Source organism: Crocodylus porosus, unplaced genomic scaffold, assembly GCF_001723895.1.
Source record: "Crocodylus porosus isolate Cpor-Errol unplaced genomic scaffold, CroPor_comp1, whole genome shotgun sequence".
NCBI classification, from domain to species: Eukaryota; Metazoa; Chordata; order Crocodylia; family Crocodylidae; genus Crocodylus; species Crocodylus porosus.
The window spans coordinates 8341177-8363408 of record NW_017728926.1 but is presented as its reverse complement, the minus strand read 5'-3'; the positions used below and the strand labels follow the sequence as shown (position 1 = coordinate 8363408).

General features: G+C 49.9%; 1 protein-coding gene across 4 annotated transcripts in view; it reads left to right on the top strand.

Annotated features, from left to right (window-relative positions):
* Window positions 1–21390, top strand: part of EPHB2 (EPH receptor B2) — a 74380-nt gene extending 52990 nt beyond the window's left edge. Inside the window, exons 6-15 of one of the 4 annotated variants that reach the window (XM_019541349.1) lie at window positions 7898–8060; window positions 8365–8473; window positions 8743–8807; window positions 11436–11558; window positions 12167–12414; window positions 13414–13629; window positions 16553–16702; window positions 16936–17129; window positions 18948–19103; window positions 21055–21390. In XM_019541349.1, coding sequence (XP_019396894.1) covers window positions 7898–8060; window positions 8365–8473; window positions 8743–8807; window positions 11436–11558; window positions 12167–12414; window positions 13414–13629; window positions 16553–16702; window positions 16936–17129; window positions 18948–19103; window positions 21055–21163 — 1533 coding nt within the window. In that variant the 3' untranslated portion in view covers window positions 21164–21390. Of the gene's footprint in view, window positions 1–7897; window positions 8061–8364; window positions 8474–8739; window positions 8856–11435; window positions 11559–12166; window positions 12415–13413; window positions 13630–16552; window positions 16703–16935; window positions 17130–18947; window positions 19104–21054 lie in introns of all 4 variants that reach the window. The other 3 variants (XM_019541347.1, XM_019541348.1, XM_019541346.1) reach the window with 3 other exon arrangements.
* The last annotated feature ends 842 nt before the right edge of the window (window positions 21391–22232 follow it).

Genomic DNA, 22232 nt, shown 5'->3' with positions numbered 1-22232 from the left:
AGTTGTCAAGCTCTTGGGGGGGTTAGCCATGATGGCAAGAGGTAGCAGGTGCCCCAGGATCATGGAGTGGCAGTGCAGCCAGGATTCACACTGCTGCGGTTCACAGCGAGGTTCAGCCGTATCTGACACAAAGGGAGAGTGAACAGCACTGAGTATAATCCCTTCAGCTCCCAGGAGATCAATTAAAGAGCAGAACAGGGCCGGCTCTGCTTTGGCATTGTAGCTTTGTTCAGAAATCACTACGGAGGAACTCTTAGTCCACTGGAAGTAGCTTCCCCGCTCTTCACACATCAAGAGTTTGTTGAGGCCTTTGGAGAGGAGATAGCAGACCCTTTGCCCTGAACCCAAAGAGTAACTCATCCCTTCCGTTGAGGAGGCGGATGGTGGCCCTGTCCTGGAGCGGGAACATCAGTTGCTGATATACTAGTATCTTGGGTCCAATGCATCCTTGGTGTAATTCCACAGAGGTTTACAGCCTTCAGTTCCAAAATTAAGCGTGTGTCTACCTGAGGGTTGTTCACACCACTGGAACTGGACAGTGCATGGCCAGGCTGCACCAGTGCAACATGGGACATGAATCGCACATGTACCTTCGCTATCCCAGTTGGAAGCAGCTGTGGCACTCCCCGAGTGCACGTGCTCCACCAGACAGAGCCCCGCGGTGGACATCTTTGCACTAAAGTGAAGCAAGACTCGAGTCCTGCTCTAAGCAGGGGTGGTCCGGCTGTGAAGCGGGGCTTGGCCCCCACCATACATGTATGGCACACATGTGACCATGGGACATGGTGGAAGCCCTTTGCATGTGTACAGTGCATCTGTGGCAGAGGCAGCATTACTGCAGCACCTGCAGTGCAGACCAGCCACATTCTCCTACCTGCTGGACCCTACCCATGGCCAGAACACTGAGCTTGAGGAGGGGCCCAGCCCCAGGGAGATGGTAGGAGGGACCTGAGAGTAGGGAGTGAGGAACCAGGGGAGTTTTCCACCTGAGAGTCTGTCCCTCCTGGCCAGGACTCTAATAAACTAGACAGGAACAATTACAAAATAGCTAATTAAAAACTTTAAGGGAAAGTGAAAATATTTTTCCCAGCAGCTGCCAGAGGAAATGATTAATCCCCCCTCCACTTGCTGCCTGTGACCTATTTTCTCATCACCAAGAGCCAGAGGAATAGTATGGAGGGAAAAGCTAGTCTGTAAGCTGTTAAATGGGTCCTGACCTATATTGCGTAAATTAGAAGCATTTACTTGACCCCTGGAAATGATCCCAGAATATGTGGCAAGATGGATGAAGAGAACATTAGACTGATCTGGGAAGGGAGAGGTCCCGGTTCCCAAGACACTCGAGGCAGTGACAGAACATCTCGGGGAGTGTGTGCTCGCTCTGTCTCTCTCTCTCACACGCACACACACGGTATAAATAATGGAACAACATATGTAAAGAAGGAGCGGCAGTTTGTGGGCCTGTCCTATCAGCCAGCACATAACGCCGCAGGATGCTCCTGTCGTCGTTGCTCTTGGAGCTTGCAGTGGAAGAAGCAAACGATCTTAGTGCCAGATGACCCAAATCACACCAGGACATAATGGCTCTCACAGCTCTCATCAGGCACGTCTACACGTGCACTAATGCACCACAGCTACTGCATATTACTTTTTTGTCCTGTGATGCACCGGGGATTAATTGAGTCTGTGTCATGCACGAGCTGATGCGAACTGCGCTACACTGCATGCAGTTATATAAGTGGCTAAATGTGTGTCAGCGTGCAGAAAATGGCAGCGGTGTGCTTTGGAAATAAAGCACCTTCTTTGTGTTTTAGTTCAAAAGCGCATTGCTGTCATTATCTCAGTGCTGACGCACATTTCGCTGCGTATACAACTGCAAGCGTTACAGCGCTGAGCGCTTTTGAAAGCACCCGGCACTTGCACATGTAAAAGTGTCTTGTAATAGGTACTAACTAAATGTGCAGTAACATTGGCCCATGCCTTTTTAGTGATGCTAATACACAGTAGACTGATTCCACTGCGCATTAACACGGCTTTTGCCGTGACGCACTAATGCGCGGTAGAATGAGTCTACTGCACATTTAGTGTCTCATGGAGACACGCCCACAGTGCAGCACAGGGTGTCCAGGGCTAGAATTAGCTGCAGTGTTTGCACGACACAAAGGAGTATTTGAAACCTGAACCTTTCCTTGGCATGCAAGGGGGAGGGGGATGCTAGGTGCTGGTATTCATGCTCCACTGGCCCTTTTGGATTCACTTGGTGTTTGGACAATCTGGTCCTTTACCTGGTCTGTGATGAGAAAGGAACGGCCACTGTTAACTCTTTGCTCCTTCCCATCTCCACTCCAAGCCAAAACGAGCAGCACCCTCTGAAGTTATTAGGCTGGCACAGAGCGGTGTGCTCTCAGGTCCAGAGCCTTGTCTCAACATTGCCAAAGGATTCAGAGAAAGAAATGTTCCAGTACTGGCTGGGAGGGGACAGCGGGATGGCCGGCTCCAAGGGAATGCCCCTCTTGACCCCAGTGATTGTGGTCTTGTGCCCTGAAGCAGCAAGGCCTGTTTTCCTTCTCAGACTCATTTTTGTTGATTAGTGGTTCTCTTGCAACTCAGATCCCCTCAAGGGCTTGATCCCCATTTAAATCCTGAGAGGCACCCTCTAATTCTGCAGTATGCTCTTGGGAAGGGGGCAACCAGCCTGTTCCTGATATTCTTGGCAAGGGCTTCTTGTTCAGTTATACAACAATATTAGATTGCACTCCCTGGGCACATCTACACATGCAAATGCTGCCGGATGGGTTTACTCCAGGGTAAACCCACCCTGGGCAGGCATCTACATGAGTGGGCATTTGGGACCAGATTTGTTGATTAGCAAAGCAGAGCAAATTACTGCTCAGTAAGGGTCCACATGGGTAGACAGTGATGCTTACTGTGCAGAAACTTGCTCTACTACACAGTAAAGCGTCTCTGTTGTTCTCCGTTGCATCCCTTGGGCATTACAACATTGTGCCTGCCCTTTGCACCTTGAGCAGAGCTGCCCATTGAGTTGCCCCATAATAATGTTGCGTTCATTCAAATCTGCCAGGGCTGAAACCCTTCTTTAAACTGGCCCACATGGTGCTGGCCAGATAATATAGCTTCAAAGTTGCTGTGCTCTGTCACTGTTTATCCTCTGCTTTGTGGCACAGGCTTCGCCCAGGACTAGGACCCTTCATGTTGGGCCAAAACCAGTCATAATCATCTTGTGACCTTTTCCCATTTTGTATACACCCATTTAATGTTATTGTCATTTTTTTCTCTAAATCTTTATTACTACAAAATCAGGACACTGCACCCACCTGCATTCTCCAGCCCGCTTATAACACTATCATTATTGCTGGTCAAAGAATTGCTAAGGGAACATTTTTCCATTAGAAAATTCCAGTTCGTTGGCATTAGACCTTCTGTGGGAGCATGACCATTTTCAGCAGGAAAAAAATGAGGGAAAAGGCTTTTGATTTTTCATGTTTAATATTCTCTCTTCTGGAAATGGATTTTTAGTTTGTATGGTAGATTGATACATTATAAAATAACATTTAAATCAAAAAAAGGAAAACCAGGCCAAAGAGAGTGGTGGAATTGGTATGAAAATCAGCGTTTTTCAAATCTTTTGTTTCCTAGGAAATTCCACAGATTTCTGTTTTCAGTCCAGTCTGGAATGGAAATTAATTTCACAATGTCAGCAAGCCCCATGGAACAGAAATTAGTTTCCAGTCAGCTCTAATCGTCGTGATTAAAAACCACTGCATGTGTACAACCTCTGGTTTTCCTTCCCTCGTACCCAGGCCAAATCAACATGGATGTTACCCAGACATTCGGAGGCACCTCTTCTCCCCAAGGGCTGTCCTTGCCCCGCTTTGGCTCCCTGCCCCAAACGGCATTGAGACTAGACCTGTTTAAAGTGTGGCAAAACTTTGCTTCTCATGAAAAAGTCAGAGTTCTCCCTAGTCAGAAAAGACAGAACTGCTTTTGCTCAAAGTTTCTGAACAAATTCACCCCTGGTAATAACCAGATCTGGATAATTTCAACCCCAAAGGTGATGTCTGGGAAGGTTGTGGTCAACTGAAAGTATGGGTTCCCATTGCAAAGCCTTGGGGATCCTTAATTTTATTAAAAGGCTCCTCTCCCCAGTGGAGTTAACAAAAACAGAGAGCACAAAGATGCCTCCCTCTACATGCAGGCGCCCTGAACAGCTCCGCATGACTGCCCTGCTATCAGGGGCATAGCTGAGCAATAGCGGAGGTCCTAGACACAGGAATAGTTGCCACGAGGCAGTTTTCTGGCACTGTACAACTCATCTCTGGCGGCGGTGGCTCATGAGACCCTGTGCTGAGAATGCAGGTTAATACAAGCAAGGGAATCGCAAAGCATACGGCAGGTCTGCATTTAGACCCGCTGCCCCAGGTTGTGACCCGTGGGGCATGGAGAGGTCCACTTCTCCCATGCAGCCAGTCGCAGCCATACGAAAGCAAGCAGTGAACTTGTCTAAATCATCCCATGCTACCTAGGTAGCTCTGGAGTGGGGATGCATGGAGAAAATAACATTGTATGCTGTGGTATACAACAAAGTTCAGTCTTTATGAGCACAGTGCCCGGGACTACGGGCATCAGGAATTTACCACGTGCTTATTGCAAAAGGTGTTTGGCAGGCATTTGTATCGTGCTGGTTCCAGAGCTCACGGCGTGTTGGGACTGGGGGTGGAGGAGAGCGGGAGAGGGTACCTGGCTCTCTGGACTAGGCCCGTGGGTCCTTGGGGACTGAGTTCCCAAGTCTGCGTTATCAGAGCGTGGCCCTGCCAGGGAGCAACGTAGCCGGCCCCATTTGGGGACACGCATCATGCCTGGTTTGGAGCATCTCTCTCACTTTTCACTGGGGGACCAGTTCTTCCCAGGGTGAATATGGATCACTCCTTTCCAGTAAGGAGATGTATTGTGCACCTGGGATGCTGGATATGGATCCTCAGAAGGACCTTGCCAATAATCCCATCCACCATGCTGCCTTCCCGTGTTCAAGGAGCTCTGTCAGAGCCCTGGACCATGGCAGTAAGACATTTAAAATAGGATCAGCAGGACACGTGAGCTGCGAGGACTAGTGCTTCCTTTCTCTGCAAACAAGGTCTCTGCTTGGCTTCACTCCATTATTCAGATTTATTGCTTGAGGTGCTGAGAGTACCTGATCAAATAGCATTGTAAAGCAGCACATAATCATGACTTCTTTTCAAACTCAAGCATATCTGAAAATGAAAATGTGCTATTGCAATTCAGCTTTGAAATACACAGAATAATTGGCACACCATCTTGCTGACAGGCAGCCGCATCAAAAGCAAACCAAGCCCAAACCCAGGACCAAAAGAAATCAGCAGTGAGAGGTCCATGTGAACATGGGCTGACTCAGAAAAGAACCCAGGTGTTATTGCAGTGCTCATGAGGCTTGAACCATGGGTGCAACATTAAGTGTGCCAGGGATGGGGTGCAAAAATATGCTTTAAGGGGCAGGATTGAGTGGTGGTTAAAGTGAAGGGGGAATAGTTGGATGCAGCATGTCAGAAGCCCCAGGGTAAGAGACTGGACCCCATGCAAAGGGAAAGGGATGACTCTGATGGTGGGATTTATAAATCCCAATGAGTGCGTGGTCCAGGCACGTGCCCCTGCACAGAGCTTTTCCACTACCGGTTAGCTGGTCTCAGAGGTGGTCCCAGCGCCTATAACGTGTCATAATCTTAGCTGCCAGGGCAAAACAGCCTGAAAAATAAAATGAAGAAGAAGGAAAAAGGGAGGAATCTAGGACAGACAGGCATAAAACACTTGAGCTACATATACATTCATTTCAGAGCTAAAACTCTCTCTTAAGCATGCCTACGGCATTCATGTTGCAGTCCTTGAGGAACGGAGGTGAGATTCCCTGGGGCCCGTGATTTTAAAAAGGTTGTATTATTAATGCAACCAGGCCCGGGAGGTTTGTCTGGGTGAACCCCTTGAACGCTGGGAACATAAGTACCGGCTGACCTATTTCCCTCCTAACCTTCATGGAGAGGATCACAGGAAGACGTTGTGCTTCCCCGATAGCGCCGCTTTATCCTGATCTTGGAGAGCTTTCCTCGTGGCCAGATCCCTGCTGGTTGCCTGCTTCTGAAAAGCGCCAGGTTTAAGAGCTTCTTTCAAACCTCTCCAGAAAGGGGCCTATTTCATCCCTCCGTGATGCATGTTGCTGCTCACGGTGTGAGCTCTTTGTTCCCTTTTTGTACAGCACCTAACACCGTCAGGTTGTCTCCCGTGACTGGGGCGCCCAGCTGCTGCGGTGATACAAATAACACTTAACAGTAGCCGATGCACTGCCATTTATTCCAGGGGGTCACACGCTTCCCTTTGCACGTGGCAGCACCACTGAAGTAATGCAAATGGCAGGATGCAGGGCGGGATAAACATTTCAACAGTCTTCGTGCCGAAGACAGTTTGAGAAATGATGCTCAGGCCCCTGTATGTTTTGGAGAGGGTGCCCAGGGTCAGTATTAGAAAGCCCAGCTGGTACCTCCCTTGCAGGCCACGTGCAGCAGCTGCCTATGCCACATGAGGCCACCGCATACCCAGAGCCTGATTTGGCCTCAGGAAGGAATTTTTCCCTTTAGGTCCAATTTGGTGAAGGCTGTGGAGATTTCAGCCTCTCTCTGTAGCAGGAGGCATTGCCCTCTTCATAGGATTTTCTGCCAAAGATGGTGGCAGGGCCGTGGTGGTGCCTTCATTTCCCGTCGTCGTGGAGGATATTCTTGATTTGTGCTTTGTCGTTTGCAAGGGTTTGAAGTGGCACTTGCAGCAGAAAAGGTTTCCCATGAGAGCAGGCGACTGGAGACCATGGCTCAGGGCACCCTTTCCAGGCCCACGTTCCTGCAGAGACGAAAGTGCACTGTATTTTCTTGCAGTTCCTTTCCATCTCACTCTTTTAAAAGGTTTGCCCAGTTGAACCAGTTTAATCCCATACGAATCAGAGTGCCACAGAAGCATTTGTCGATTCGGGGACTTCAAAGGCAGGAGGTGCACCACTGCACCTTGCATTGACTATTCATTGCCTAAAAAGCACTGGAAAAGTAAATGCCCTATTGAGAGCAAAGGCCTAGGCTGTCTGTCTTGTCTTCCACCTCCTTGTCCCACGTACCTCCTCTACAGCCTGCCCCGTGGGCCGCCTTCAAGCGGAGGGCTGAAAAACCGTCTCCCGTGTGACCCACGGCTGGGGAGTCGGAGCACTCGGCTGGCTACGTGGCAGGAAGCGCAGGTTGAAACGCCCGCTGGGGGAAGGGGCTGGCACCTGGGTCTCCTGCTCCCGGGCCAGTGCCCTAACCCCTGGCCATTGGGCTAGAAGGGGGAAGAGCCCCCCCCACCTCCACCTGCAAGTGGCAAAAGCTGGTGTCACCAGGTAGACCCTGTCCCTTAGACACATTGAGTGGAACAGGAGTTAGCCAAGGCGCTTTGCAGTGCGCTGCTGGCTTTCCCTCAGCGGTGAGGCAGAAAGCAGGCTGCCTGCAGCTGCCCATCGCGTGGCTGGCATTTGTGTGTCCTTTCTGTCAGCCCTGCTCCAGGGAAGCCATCGGGCAGTTGCAGGCTGCTTTGCAATGCCGTGGTATGGAGCAGAGTGACCTGGTCAGCAGCGTGCTGCCTTTGGGTTCAGATCGGAGGGGGGCTATACTCAGGGAGGTCCCGACTGCCCCCGCGCCCCCCAGACTACTGCAGCCTCTCCTTTCCCCTGGGAGCACTGGAGGGGGGTCCAGGCAATGCAAGACACCTGTTGCTTGCAGAGGGGTGGGGGTGAGGGCAAGAGTGAGGTGCCCCAGCTCTGATCTCTGATGGTCAGTGCCTCTTTCCTTGGCAGGACCTGAGTGAATTAAACGCGACGGCAGTGAAGAGCCTCACCAACACGGTGACCGTGCAGACCCTCAAAGCTGGCACCATCTACGTTTTCCAGGTGCGGGCACGTACCGTGGCAGGGTACGGTCGCTATAGCGGGAAGATGTACTTCCAAACCATGACTGAAGGTGAGACTCAGGCAGGCAGCTCCCTCTGCTTTCAGGGGAACAGTGGGATCCAGGAGGCCAAAGTGATCCTTCTCTCCCCTGAGTAGCTGCAGGGCTGAGAGACAGGCTACCATCCTGAAAGGGCTCAGCAGCAAAAGCAGGGGAGCTTTGATGCTCGAGGGGTGCTGCCTCCCCTGCTCTGATTGCCCATAGCCTGGGGTGAGGAATAAGCCTCCCTTTTTGTCCCAGCAGTATCCCTGGGTGCAAGTGGAGGGTGTAGGTTGCCCACACTCTTGTAACGAGCTCCCTCCCTCTCGTGTGTCAGCTGAGTATCAGACCAGCATCCAGGAGAAGCTTCCGCTCATCATCGGCTCCTCCGCGGCTGGGCTGGTGTTCCTCATTGCAGTGGTGGTCATCATTATAGTGTGCAACAGGTAGGTCCCCCGGGGGTGTGATACGCTGCCACCAGTGGGGTGGTTCATAGCACGCTCATCCTGGTAGCTAGGGGAGCGTGGGATGTGGAGGGGATGGAGGACTGGGGAGGCTGCAGGATGGGGAGGAAGGCACTGATGGAAGGAGGAGCGTGGATAGGGGCAGGGAGGGAGAAGGGGAAGCCACGGGGCAGAAAGTGACCTTGCGCGGGGCTGCCCCGGGCCGGCTCGTCCCTTCCCCACGCGCTCAGGGCTCCCTCTCATTCCAGAAGACGGGGTTTCGAGCGGGCTGACTCCGAGTACACCGACAAGCTGCAGCACTATACCAGTGGCCACAGTACGTACCGCGCACCCGCGCCTGGCCCAGGGGTCCGCTCGCTCTTCGGTGTGTGCTCTCATTCGCTCATTCCTTGTGCAGTGTGGGAGGTGACGGGCCCTGCCAGCTGCGAGCATCTGCGTTTAGGCCAGGGGGCCTTCCTCTGTTGGCTTGTGGCTGGCAGAAACACCTCCGCTCTTCTCCGGTCTGCGCCCTTGGAGAGCAAAGAGACTCCAGTCCCTGTCCAGCTGCCACGGGGGAGGGCTGGGGAGCATTCAGCTCAGTGGCATTTTTGGCTCTTGCACAGGTAGCCATTTAGTCCGTGACCTGCATGCATACATGGTGCTGTCTTTGCATATCTGGCCACAAGTCCCTGCCATCACATGGAAGAGGAGGATCCTCGCCTGGTGTAGCTGTAGTAGCTGAGTGGCTCGAGCACTCACCCTGGGAGCCAGAGGCCCGCCGCACCTGGGACTTCCCTGCACGGTCTCTAACCCCAGCTGAGGCCCCGTCCTGACCCTTCCCTTGGCTGCTCAGGGGAGCAGTTTCCAAAGGAGCCTGCAGAAAGGCTTGGGGTAGTGCCTGACCTGCGTGGTGCTTAGAGAGACCAGCGTTGAACCCCTTCTGGGAAAGGAGAGCTTGAATCTGTGTTGTAGGAGACTGCTCTACGCATGCAGCCGTCACAGCTAGAACAGGGGAGGTCCCTTCTCCTCCATCACCTACTAGTTTCAGGCTGCCTAGCTTTTCACACCTCAGAGGCTGCTGTGAGACCACGAGGGTGCGCCCATGTAGCCGGGCACGTCTGTGGCTGGTGAGCAGCCTACCACGCGTGCTGTCTATGCATGCAAAGTGGACACTTGCATGTGTGTCCCTCTCCTCTGTAAACCCAGTCTTCTAGCCAAGGTGCAGCCCTAACCCAGGATCGCCTCCGCAGCCACGAGGTTCACTGGTTGAAATCAGACTGTGTTTTAGAGCTCCACTCCCACTGCACTGTGGTATCCTCCAGAAACCCTCCCAAACGCAGTGCACCCCTGCTCCCCACATCACCCAGCACCATCTAGAGCCCCCTCCTCACTGTCCTGTAGCATCCCTGAAGTACCCGCAGCTTTAACCCCCAAGCCTTGCACCGTGGGGAGAAATGGGACTAGGCTGCATGCCACCCATGGGTACATGGACTTGGACTGGTGCTCCTGCCCTGAGCAGACATACTGCCCATTTTGCTGTATGCTTTGCCCCAGGGCTGGGCTCCCGTGAGCAACAAACTGCAGCACAGCAAAACGGAGGGCTGCCTTAGGCAGAGCCAAGGAAATGCTGGGAAGAGCTGACCCACGCAGCGCAAAGACCTGTCCCAAGCAGGAGCTCCCTGCTCAGTTGGACAGACCCTTGTCCTGTGTTTCCTGTGCTGTCTGAACGGGGCGGTTCAGCTCATGCAACTGCTCCGGAGTCCCCGATCCCCCGTCCCGGTTGTGGCTCACTCCCTTGGGGCCCCTGGTGAAACCTATATGGGGGTGAATAAGGGCAGATATTGGGTTCTCTCTCATGCCCATCCTGCCATTAACTCACCCTGTTGCTTCCAACAAGTCACTCAGCATTTTTGTAGCAGGTATTCATTGCCTAGAAACTGCATTTCTGGGACCTCCCTCTGAGCGACTGTAACCGGCACGGGGAAACTAGGAGAAGAATCTGGATCTGTTCCTTCTCTGCACGGTCTTCAGGGCAGGGCGCTGAGCCTGGGGCATCATTAGGTTTGCTGCCAAGGCCCCCATGTCATGGGTGGTTGTGGCCTCACAGCTTGGCGCAGAAGGAGGAGACAGACGGGGCAGAACAGCTTGCTATTCAGCGCTAAACCTCTGTCGAATTTGCTGTGAGCACATTCATCGCATCTCATTAGAGAGCCAGCCCCTCAGGCCATATAATGATGACAGGTCCATCTGAGCCAGTGCCACGGGGGCTATCTGTGGTCACTCCAGCTGTTCCCAGTACATCCAAAAGCAAATTTTTGGACAGCGTTTTGGGTAGCTGACATCTGAAATTACCCTGAAATAATTCAGGCAGTCATGCCTCAGTTATTTTGAAGCCCAGGCGCAGACTCCTTTGGCTTGATTGCTGTGACGACTGCTCTCACCCCTGCATAGCTGTGCTTGAGCTCTGAAGCCCGTAGCCAGGGGATGTGGCAGGCAGGCTTTGATGCCAGTGTGTCACTGTGCGGCACGCTGTCGATGTCTGCTTCCCTACCCAATGCCAGGAGGAGGCTCGGGCTGGGTCTGCTTCCTTTGGAGCAGGAGCCACGTCCCTCCTGCGTCATCACTGTCTCTGTGTGCAGGGGTCCGCGTTATCCCAGCCTCTGAGCTCCTTCCTGCTTGATGCGTGCTGTACTCCGGGGAAGGTTTCTGGGCAGGGCATGTGCAGATGGGCTCTCTGCAGAGCTAATAGAGGCTCTACCCAGGATGTGCTCCAAGAATGCTGTTGCTTTTCCGTGTTTCCCTAACTCCTGCACATGCTTACGCCATCCTCTACGCATAGAGCCATCGGCAGTATTTCCTTCTCTTACACAACCATGCACACATGCACAGGCACACACTTTCCTCCTGTCCTGGGAAGCTGCCTGCCTGTCATTCAGATTGCACCTGTCTTTCTGACTCTATGCAGTGACTCCTGGGATGAAGATTTATATTGACCCCTTCACCTACGAGGATCCCAATGAGGCCGTCAGGGAATTTGCAAAGGAGATTGACATCTCTTGTGTCAAAATTGAGCAAGTGATCGGAGCAGGTAGGCTGGGCAGTGATGGGAAGGCAGCCAGACCCAGCAGCTGGGAGAGAGCTTACTGGGGATCCAGCCTCACTTGCCCCAATGGAACTGGGAATGTGCTGTTCCCAGTAACAGAGGGTTGGGGCAGTCCAGGCGTGTGCCATTGTGCAAAAGCCTTGAGCTCAGAAGCAAGCCATGCACATCTGCACAGACTGGACCCTTTGTGGGCAGCACTGTCCTGGGGTATAGGGTCACCTTGCAGCCAGCCACCCCAAGTCACACACGAGGGACTAATTCAAAGGGACGGCGTTTAGTGCCATTCAACTGAAAGAATAAGGCTTGTGGCACAAAACAGAAGTGCTCCTTTGTTTTAGCCCCCGGTCTAAAAATATCTGACAGGCAGGACATTGCAGAAGCATGCGTAGGACCACAGCACATGGGTGGGCAGGGGCTTTTGGGACATGGGTGTGGTGTGCTGTGCATGGGGTCATACTATGTTTAACGGTAGGGTGTCTGGGTGGTGGGGCTTGCATGGTGTGTTACACCTGGTCGTAGCTCAGTGTCCGGGTGGGAGGGCTGAAAACATGGGAGCCCAGTCGTCCATGCCCTGCTCTCTCTCCTGTTCCCAGGGGAGTTCGGGGAGGTGTGCAGTGGGCACCTCAAGCTGCCTGGCAAGAGAGAGATCTTTGTGGCCATCAAGACACTGAAATCAGGGTACACGGAGAAGCAGAGACGGGACTTTCTGAGCGAGGCCAGCATCATGGGACAGTTTGACCACCCCAACGTCATCCACCTGGAAGGGGTGGTCACCAAGAGTGCCCCTGTCATGATCATCACTGAGTTCATGGAGAATGGCTCGCTGGACTCCTTCCTGCGGGTACGAGGTGCAAGGAGAGTACAACAGCGGATGGGGTGCTGGCACTGGAGGGAAATGGGGCAGGGCCCAGCCCTTAGTGCCCCCCTCTCCTTGTGACAGGCACTCATTCTGCATCCTGGGATAAGCTCCCATGTCCTTCAGATGGCTCTGCTTCAGACATATGCATGCATGCGTGCATAGAAGGGGCACACTCTTCTCCTCACTGTCCCACACACACGCTGAACATGTGCTGTTAACACGCACAGTGCATGCAGAATTGACACTCAGGGTGCATTCACTTATACACGGTACCTAGTCCATATGCATTGGGCCAGATTTTCAAGGCTCAGGGTTCATATTGAGTATGGATACATCAATAGCACCTACCATGATGCCCAGGCAGGCAGCTTCCCTGTACACTTGGGGCTTTAATCATATTTTACCCTGTATGGATTCATACTCTGGTAAACGCCGATGCACCCGCTGCACGAATACACGTCTCAGGGCACAGAGAGCTGTTGCTCAGCTGCAACCTGAGGTTGAACCTGACCTGGAGCAGACATTTGAATGTTGCGTACCCTGCAATTTCCAACCTTGCCCACCAGCATGGATTGATAACACAAGACAAAGTCAAGTGCAAATGCATCCACATACACCTGACCCACCAGAGCACACCCAGAGGTTATATAGGCAGGCATAACCCTATCAATATGTATAGTGCATGCTCCCTCCTCGCGTATATGCTACACTGCAAGGCATGCATTCAGACTAAATACACACACACACACCATCGACACAAGGTGCATGCATACACGCCCATGCATACTACGCATATAGTGTGCACCCATGGACATTACATATATCAACATGCAGGGCATGTCCAGGGCACATGCTCCCATGGGCCATATGGGCAAGTCACTGGAAGCTCTGCCATTGACTTTAATATGCCTCTTCCCCTGCCTTTTTCCTGGGGTGTATTGCGAACACATCCCATTTGGGCCTCTCATTTCTCCCCTCCAGCAAAACGACGGGCAGTTCACGGTGATCCAGCTGGTGGGTATGCTGCGAGGCATTGCTGCGGGCATGAAGTACCTGGCAGACATGAACTACGTGCACCGGGACCTGGCGGCACGCAACATCCTTGTCAACAGCAACCTGGTCTGCAAAGTGTCTGACTTTGGCCTGTCACGCTTCCTGGAGGATGACACCTCGGACCCCACCTACACCAGTGCCCTGGTAAAGCTCCCGTCTCTAGAGGATGCAAGGGAAGAGGGTCACAGAGGGTGAGAGAGAGAAGTGGGAGCCCTGTTAGAGATCTCTCACCCTATTACTGAGCCCCTGAGTCAGCTCATTGCCTTCAGTGGAAGCGTGCACAATCAGGGTCCCCCAGGCTGGGAAAGGGCAATGGGGCTCTGACTTAAAAGGCCACTAATATGAGAGCCAAGCTTGGCCCTGAGAAGAGCCTCACGTGATGGGGAAGGGCTCTGCCCCTTCTTAACCCACGTCTGGAGGAGGAGAAACCCACCATTTGACATAGGTGTACACCCACCTCCACACACACACGTCTACTAATTGGGCTCACATACACAGGCCCCTGCTCCACATTACACATACTACACAATTCACTTGTGAATCGCATGATAACTTTAGACTAGTCACACGTGCAATGTAATTACGACACAGTTAATGGTGCAATAAAGGTAGACCAGCCAGCATGCAAAGTAATAATCACACAGTAAAAAAGACAGTGCAGCTGTAAAGAGAGCCAACCAGCTACAAAGTTAGTGCTTGAAGAAGTATAACAGCTCTGTAGCTGGTTTCTGTATGGGTTTAGTTTGCATGTGTAGCAGGGCCCATACTCACACACTCCCACACATGCATATCTACTTACTTCTATCTTTACGTATATAAGGATATACCCTGACATGCACCCACTACTGCAGTACACTCGCACTTAGGCATCTTCAAGTACATGCACGTACACACAGCCATACATGCTCGCACACACCCTTTGATAAGGTTCTTGCAATGGAGACATTGCATTTTATTAGACAGAACAGACCCCCAGTGAGCCCCAGTGCACACAGGGTATTAATTGTGGTGAAGCCAATTTGTTCACAGATACCTGTGTGACAGAAATCCCAGTATAACAGATGCCAATGCCACAGCTCTTACTACCACGATGGCACCATTCATCTTTGCACTAGGGTCCCCATTGTCTGTGAGGCAGCAGTCCTTAAATTGCATCGCTGCCTGTGCCTAATGCCCTATAATGACAGACAGCTGTATGAAACTTAGTATTGATGAGAAACCCTCCTATAAATAAGCCATGACCTCGTAAGGAGAGATTGAAAGCAACACAGAGAAAAACAGTGACAGCAGAAGATTGCAATTCTCACTACACTACCCACAAACAAGAGATAAGCCGCGTGCAGAGGTAACATAATGTTGATCCCACACATTGCTGTGGTCTCAGTGCCTGTCTCAGGCTACAGCACGTTTCACAGAGTTCAGGGCAACTGTCTCATGAATAATTAAAACTTCGCTGCATTGTCAGAGCTGATGCACAGTGTGGTTGGCATTGCAGATGTTTGCTCTCTTCCTTGATAATTTATAGTGTTAGAGTGATGCTGTAGCCATGATGGCCCAGGAATTATGCAAGAGGCAAGGGTTCCTTTGGGCGATCTCTTCTATTAGACCCACCGCATTGGCGGGGTAGAGTTCAACGAGCTTTCGAATGCGAGACGTTCTTCTTCCAGTCAGAGGAAAAGAGCCGCTGTGCCCAGCGCTGCCCGAAGATGGGCGAATAGCCCTCGTTTGATGTGCAGTGCGCACAGATGGGGTACGTGGTTCCTCACTGCACTAGGACCTGCAGTTTAAGATCCTCCTGAGTTACTGTTGGAGTGGAAAGCCTTTCACCATTTTCATATGATAGGCATACCTCTGACTTTTTCCCCTAGATACAGGGCAGAAATATTTCTTTAACGCTTCTAATTTTTTGCATTATTATTGCCATTTCCATCTACTGAGGATCCCATCCTATTGGTAGCTCTCCTTTTCTTCCTAATAAATGAATTCATTGTCCATAACTCCGCTGAAGAGAGACTTCTTCTTTTCTGTTGCTTCACACAGCAGTTTCCTACAGTGCCTAGCTTCTGGCTTATATTTATTTCTAGCAAGTTCCCCCTTTTTACATTTGTAATTTATATTTTTAATTTAGCTTTTTATACCCGCTCTTGCCTCCCTTATGAATCAGATTAGGTTTTAGCCACCACAGTCCTCCTTCCTGATAGTGACACTGTGTTTTTAGGCAGCTACCAAAATATTCCTTAATATTTCCCAATTGCCACTTCCCTTCTTTTTTTTCCAGCTCATCTGGTTCATAATCATTTTCAGGTTGATGAAATTGGCCCTTTTAACACACCAGGTGTACATATACTACTACCTTGGAATTTGTTCTGTTTGCACATAAAAAAGTGTAATGAAGTCATGATTCTTTACATCGAAGCAACCACTAATTTTAATTCTGGGATCAATGTCTCGTTAGCAGACAGGGCAAGGTCTAACACCGAATCCTCCCTGATGGATGCAGTGCTGTTTTGGTTAGGGATTTATCATGTTTAGAAATTCTGGAGACATTTTAGCCCTTCTAAAGGGAGTATTGATTGGTATGAGAGTTCATGTAAGTGTGAACATATTTACACACGTGTGCGCATTTGCATGTGAAAGAAGGTGTCCACGTTGTAGCCGTATTGATCAAGAGGAAAAGGTAATCAGGACCCGTAGTAGAGACAGTATCTTTTATTAGACCAACAAGGTTTTTGCAAAAAATGTCTTTAACGACAAGCTTTCGGGCACAAACACCCTTTATCGGGCATGCCTGATGAAGGGTGTTTGTGCCCAAAAGCTTGCAATTAAAGGAATTTTTTTGCAAAATCTTGTTAGTCTAATAAAAGATATCTTCTCTACTACGAGTCCTGATCGTCATGTGAAAGAATGCTTTCATGAGTGTATATATAGGTGTGAATGAGTGAACAAATGCTGAAATACTTGTAATTTCATAGCTCAAAAATGTTGCCAGGGTTTTTGGAAGCAAATGAGCTGGACACTCGACTTTGTCTCCTTTTCTTTCACTGGTCTCTCTCTTCCTATCCTGCAGGGTGGGAAGATCCCGATACGGTGGACGGCACCTGAAGCCATTCAGTACAGGAAATTCACATCAGCCAGTGACGTGTGGAGCTATGGCATAGTCATGTGGGAGGTGATGTCGTATGGCGAGCGGCCTTACTGGGATATGACCAATCAAGATGTAAGTTAGCAAGAGATCCCAGGGCTCCTGCCAGGTGGGGGAGGATAAATCAGCTGGAAATCAGGAACAAGCTAAAGATCCCTAAACTCCCTGCATGGTCACAGCTTTGCTCCATCTGCAGCAGTCTGTAAGAGAGATCTTCAGGGCAAAACCATTGCTGGCCTGCTCCTCCTGGCAGTCCTCGGGAGGACAATCTGATTGCACTTAACTTGTCATTGCCTCTTTTTCTGCAGGTGATAAATGCTATAGAGCAGGATTACCGGCTCCCCCCTCCCATGGACTGCCCCAATGCCTTGCACCAGCTAATGCTCGACTGCTGGCAGAAGGACCGGAACCATAGGCCGAAATTCGGGCAGATTGTCAACACGTTGGACAAGATGATCCGAAACCCCAACAGCCTGAAAGCCATAGCCCCTGTCTCCTCCGGGTAGGCACCTCTCCTCTCGCCCTTTCCTTCCCTGCATGTCTCTTGACTGTTGCACCAAACTCTGTCAAGGTTGGGTCCTTTGTGTCCACACCTGACTGGGAAGTTGAGGTCTCTTGGCTAGGGCTCGTGTAACCATAGCCCAAATTCCTTTTCTCCACGGGTGACAGTATCTCCTATGTTGTCAGCAGACGTTGCTTCCCTTGGCTTGAATTTATAGCACATGTCCTCCTCCATGTTCTGAGCCATGTGTAGTACCAGGGGAAGCAGAAAGAGGTTTCTGGAGACTTCACTTTCTTAAACAGTATTCTTAAGCTCTTCCAGGGAACGGGGACCCCAGGCTTTCTGTACCAGCCAGTAGTCCCATTAAATGACCTGAGATTTTTGGTGTGGCCATCTGAGTGTAGAGAAGTGATATTTTGAGGAGGAGACGCATGCAGTGTCTGTACCCAGCATATACTTTGGTACAGGCTTGCAGCCATGCAACGCAAGGATAAGGCAAAGACTGTGATAGGAACTTGTTTTGCACAGAGCAGAAGAGCTGGAGGCCATAAGTGAATGGCACACTGCGTTACAACCTTGCTTTCCTGACTTGGCATGTGTACAGGGGGATGTGGAGAGAGAGGTGGACACAAGGGTCTGAGATGGAAGAACTGGGGAGGAAACTGAAAAGATGCAGCAAAGGAACAGTTCCTTTCCATTGTTCAAGAGGCTTGTACGCTCCATGGAGGAGCACAGGTTTTGGCCTTAATAATGCAGGCATCATGGGGCCAGATTCCCTTCTACCTACCAGTTGTCTAACTGGCTGTAAGTGCTTAAGTAGGACTCTGTTCAAACCTGATCCAGTCCCTGAAAATCCATCAGTGCATCTACTTGTGTAATACGCCTTCATCTGACCCTTGATAAGAGCATGGTATAAAAAAGCAGCAAGGGGAAGGCATTAAATAGGTTTTCAAGGTCCCAAGCAGGGTGGAACAGGATTGCACTTCCACACCTAATAGGTGACAGGGCATCTGTCTCTCTGGTTCTTTCCCTTTGAACAAAACTAAGGGATTAAGCCCTGAGATAAGGTGGATCTTAGGAGCTGAGAACAACTGCAGACCTGTAAGATGAATGGTAACTAGTTATGGGTCCCAAAGGGACCATCTGTAAAGGCAGCCCCAGCTGAAAGTGCACGCTTGCATCCCGATCAAGTGCAGCCTCAGTCCTCTGGCAACAATATCTGAGAAGATGTGGAAAAGGCAGGGCAGAATCCGTACACCTGTGTGGACAGGATGTAGAAGTGGAGCAGTGGTTGGATGTGGCGCTCAGTGCAGATGCTGCAGATGCTTGCAGAAAGGCGATGAAGGTAGGAGGGTGTATGGCCGTGAATCCTTTTGGGGACTATCCTAGCACATATTTTTCTTACCTTCTTGTGTTGAACTTCTCAGCAAACTTTAGCGATGTGCTTCCTTTTTCTCTACCCAAATGAGGTCTGTAATTTTATTTCCATTTTGCAGGTTGGGATGCTGAGAAATAGAGGAAAAGCACTTTGGCCAGGGCTCTCTCGAAAGTGCGTGGGAGAGCTGGGAGTACCTGACGCCTAATTCTGTTCTTATATTACAAGATAATACTAGATCTGACCTGCTAATTCTAGCATTACAAAGGGGAAAGGATAACATTTCATCCAGCCCCACAACAAACTGACTCATACTGTTGGTCCGTCCTTGGATCAAATCATCCACATGGAGACAGGGTGTCCAGAACTATCCCGGAGCTCCTGGCACTGTCACCTGGCGGAGTGGGTGGAAACCCCTGCTCATTCTTGTTTCTGTATTTCAGGATTAACCTCCCTTTACTTGATCGCACAATCCCAGATTATACCAGTTTCAACACAGTGGATGAATGGCTGGATGCCATCAAGATGGGGCAGTACAAGGAGAGCTTCGCCAATGCCGGCTTCACCACCTTTGATGTGGTGTCACAGATGACCATGGAGTAAGTGCCAGGAGCTGTAGTCCCAAAACAGAAGCAAAAAGCTGACAAGTTTTATAGCAATTGGCCATTATGAAGTTTTACCTTGATATTGTACCCGTCTTACCCATACATTATATAGTTGTAGTCTGTTGACTTCCCAAAAGGCCACTGTTAATATTTTCAATTCCTGCAAAACTCCCATACTCTGCATATATTTTCCTCTCTCTTATCTGCAGACTGTCTCTCCACCTTTCTGTTTACCACCCAGAATTCAGGCTGTCTGATTTCTTTAATCCCCCCAGTCAGAGACAGATTTGAGTGGTGTTCCCCCAAAGCCAAAATGTTGCACCGCGACGCAGGACAGGATGGAACCAGGACATTGTTTCGGGAGGCAAAAGGCAGTTCTGCAGCACGTAGAGGGTACTTTTGGATTCATGGATTCCCCTCAATTATTTATTGTCATTCAGGACTTGTACATCACATGCAGATCTCTACCTGGAAAAGGCTTCAGAAAGCCCAGAAGGGCAGGTGTTGCTTTGTTCTGTGCCTAAAAATATCCACGTAACAATGAATTTGCATATCCATTGCTTCTCCATGGAGCACTGGCTCTGGCTTACAAATCGTCCAAGCTAGGCTTAGACACTGCAGTCACAGGTGTTATAGGAAAACCTGAGAGCAAGGAGGAGAGGTTCAGAGGCAGGAAAATGTATACTAAAGCTGTGGACATAGCAAGCAGCACAACTGCAACAATAAAATAATAATAGGAATAACAAGAACAGCAACAACAATAGTAATAATGATGATGATGATAATAATAATAATAAATACAAGCATGAGTACATGCAGATCTCTGAGCTCAGCCGTCGCAGGTACCATGTTAATACCTTTGGTCAGAAGAGCTCTAATGATGCAGTGTTGCATCAGAATTTGCATACTTAGGAAAATCAAAATCAGAATTTGCATATTCATCAAAATAGTACACAAAGGCCATTCAGTTTCACTGACGTTGCAGTGCAGCCTGCCAGGCCTCAAAATCAGCTTTCCATGGAGGATTCCTCCAGTTTATCCCTCTTAATCCAAGGAGACAGCCCAGGCTTTCTGCATCCATGGCTATCACAATAAGCCCTGACTCGAGTCAGGAACCCCAGGGCTTCCAGGGTGCATAGCTCCAGGATAATCCATGAAGCTTACTGCCCTACACCTAGAGCCCCATTTTAGTTAGCTAAAAATCATGAATGTTGTCAAAAACAGCTCTTGAAATACCTGAATCCTACATGAAAACACAATTTCCCTTGGTTCAGGTGGTGGAAAGGCCAAGTAGTGGGGGAGACCCAAGAGCTGAGTGGCTGGAGCACTTGCTCAGAAAACTGGAGGGTCATGTCATGTGTGCTTTAATGCACATTAGCCTATTTTAATGCACATTAGGGCATCACTGAAAAACTCTGCTATTTAGCTAATGCACATTAAAATAGGTTAATGCTCATTAAGCAGCACTTAAAAACTGTGCTCTTTAGTTAATGCACAATAAGACAAGCGAATGCACATGTTCCTAGTACCTCCCAAAGGAGGTGCTAGGTTTAATGCTCATTAACTAAAGCATTTTAATGCATGTGTAGATGCTCCCGAGTGTAGCCCACCCCTTGCCCAGAGGGGTATTGTCCTGACATCCTAGCACAGACCTATAGCATATGCAGCCGTGTCAGTACATAGCTCTGCTGCACATACTCCTGCTTTGCTTACTTGAAGAATCTAGGAGAAATAGGCTAGCGAACAACAAGGGAGCAGAGACAGCACAAGTCTTCTGAATGGAAGACACAGTCCGGTTTCATCGTTTCATTTGAGTTGTTTCAGAGAGACAATCAGAAGTCCAGACTTGCTCAAGAACTAAGTAGATCGCTTGGCAAACAGCTGGGCTCTGTGTCCAGAGAGAGGCTCCTTACTGACCCATCTTGTGTGTGTGTTTATGCCACAGGGACATTCTGCGAGTTGGGGTCACTTTAGCAGGACATCAGAAGAAAATCCTGAACAGTATCCAGGTGATGCGAGCACAGATGAACCAGATCCAGTCTGTGGAGGTTTGACATTCATGTCCTCACACTCCTCGTCCTCAAGGCCCCGCTCCCCGTTGCCCCTATATGTCCAGGCTCCAGTTCTTGAGTGTTTTGCATTCACCAGAGACAGGCAGCTGCTCTGAGGATCATGGCAACAGGAAGAAACGTCCTAAATAACAAGGAGTCACCAAGAACTACGAAAATGCAAGCGATGGAAAAAGGGAACAAAAAAAGACAAATATTTTGAAAAAGAAAACTGGAATATTTTTAAATAATAATAAAAGCAATGGCATTCTTGACAAGGGCTCCAAGATCCACAAGAGTCTCCAAAGGGAGACCAAAGAGCAGCTTCTTTCAGTTTCTTCTTGCACAAGGCTGCTCCAGCCAGCCCCAGACACCTCTGGAGTAAAGGGACTTTTTCAAGAAGATGGGGGAAAAAAAACCCAGTAAAAGACATGGGAAGCACTCTTCCTTTCCTGACGTGGGAGGGTGACTTTGGGGATGTCCTGAAGCCAGCAATCCCCCCTGACAGCTCCCGCGCTGCCAGAGTGACGGGGGAAAGAGAGCTGAGGAGCTCTCTCCATGCAATGGACCAACAGCGTCTCAAAAGTGATGAACTTCAGAGCCGAAATTTTTTTTTAAGCAGATAAACAGATCTTAGAGGTCTCTTCCCAGCAGTTGAGGAACCTGGGGCCGTCGAGGGTGGGGGATGGGGAAACCGATCCTTTTTATAGCTGTTTCTTTCTCTCGACACAGAACAGTTTTGCGAGGGACACTTTTTCCAAGTGTCTGCCTGTCCATCCCTCCAACGGCATCATTTTCTCATACATATCATATGCACAAGACTTTTAGTGATGTCCTCACTAGTTGCCAATGACCTTTTCTCAGAAGACTTCCCAAGTACAGTATGTAGTAGTTTTTGATTACAAATGCTGATGTGTACAGTTATTTTTTTTTGGTTGTTGTTGTTTGAAGACTTGTCCTTTTACCTTGTTTGTTAACACCAATTTGTGGGTTTGGGGTCGGAATATTTTGGTCGGTAAGTCAGTCAGTTGGGTTTTTTATGAAAAGGAAATGACACTTCTGAGTCTCATCTCTC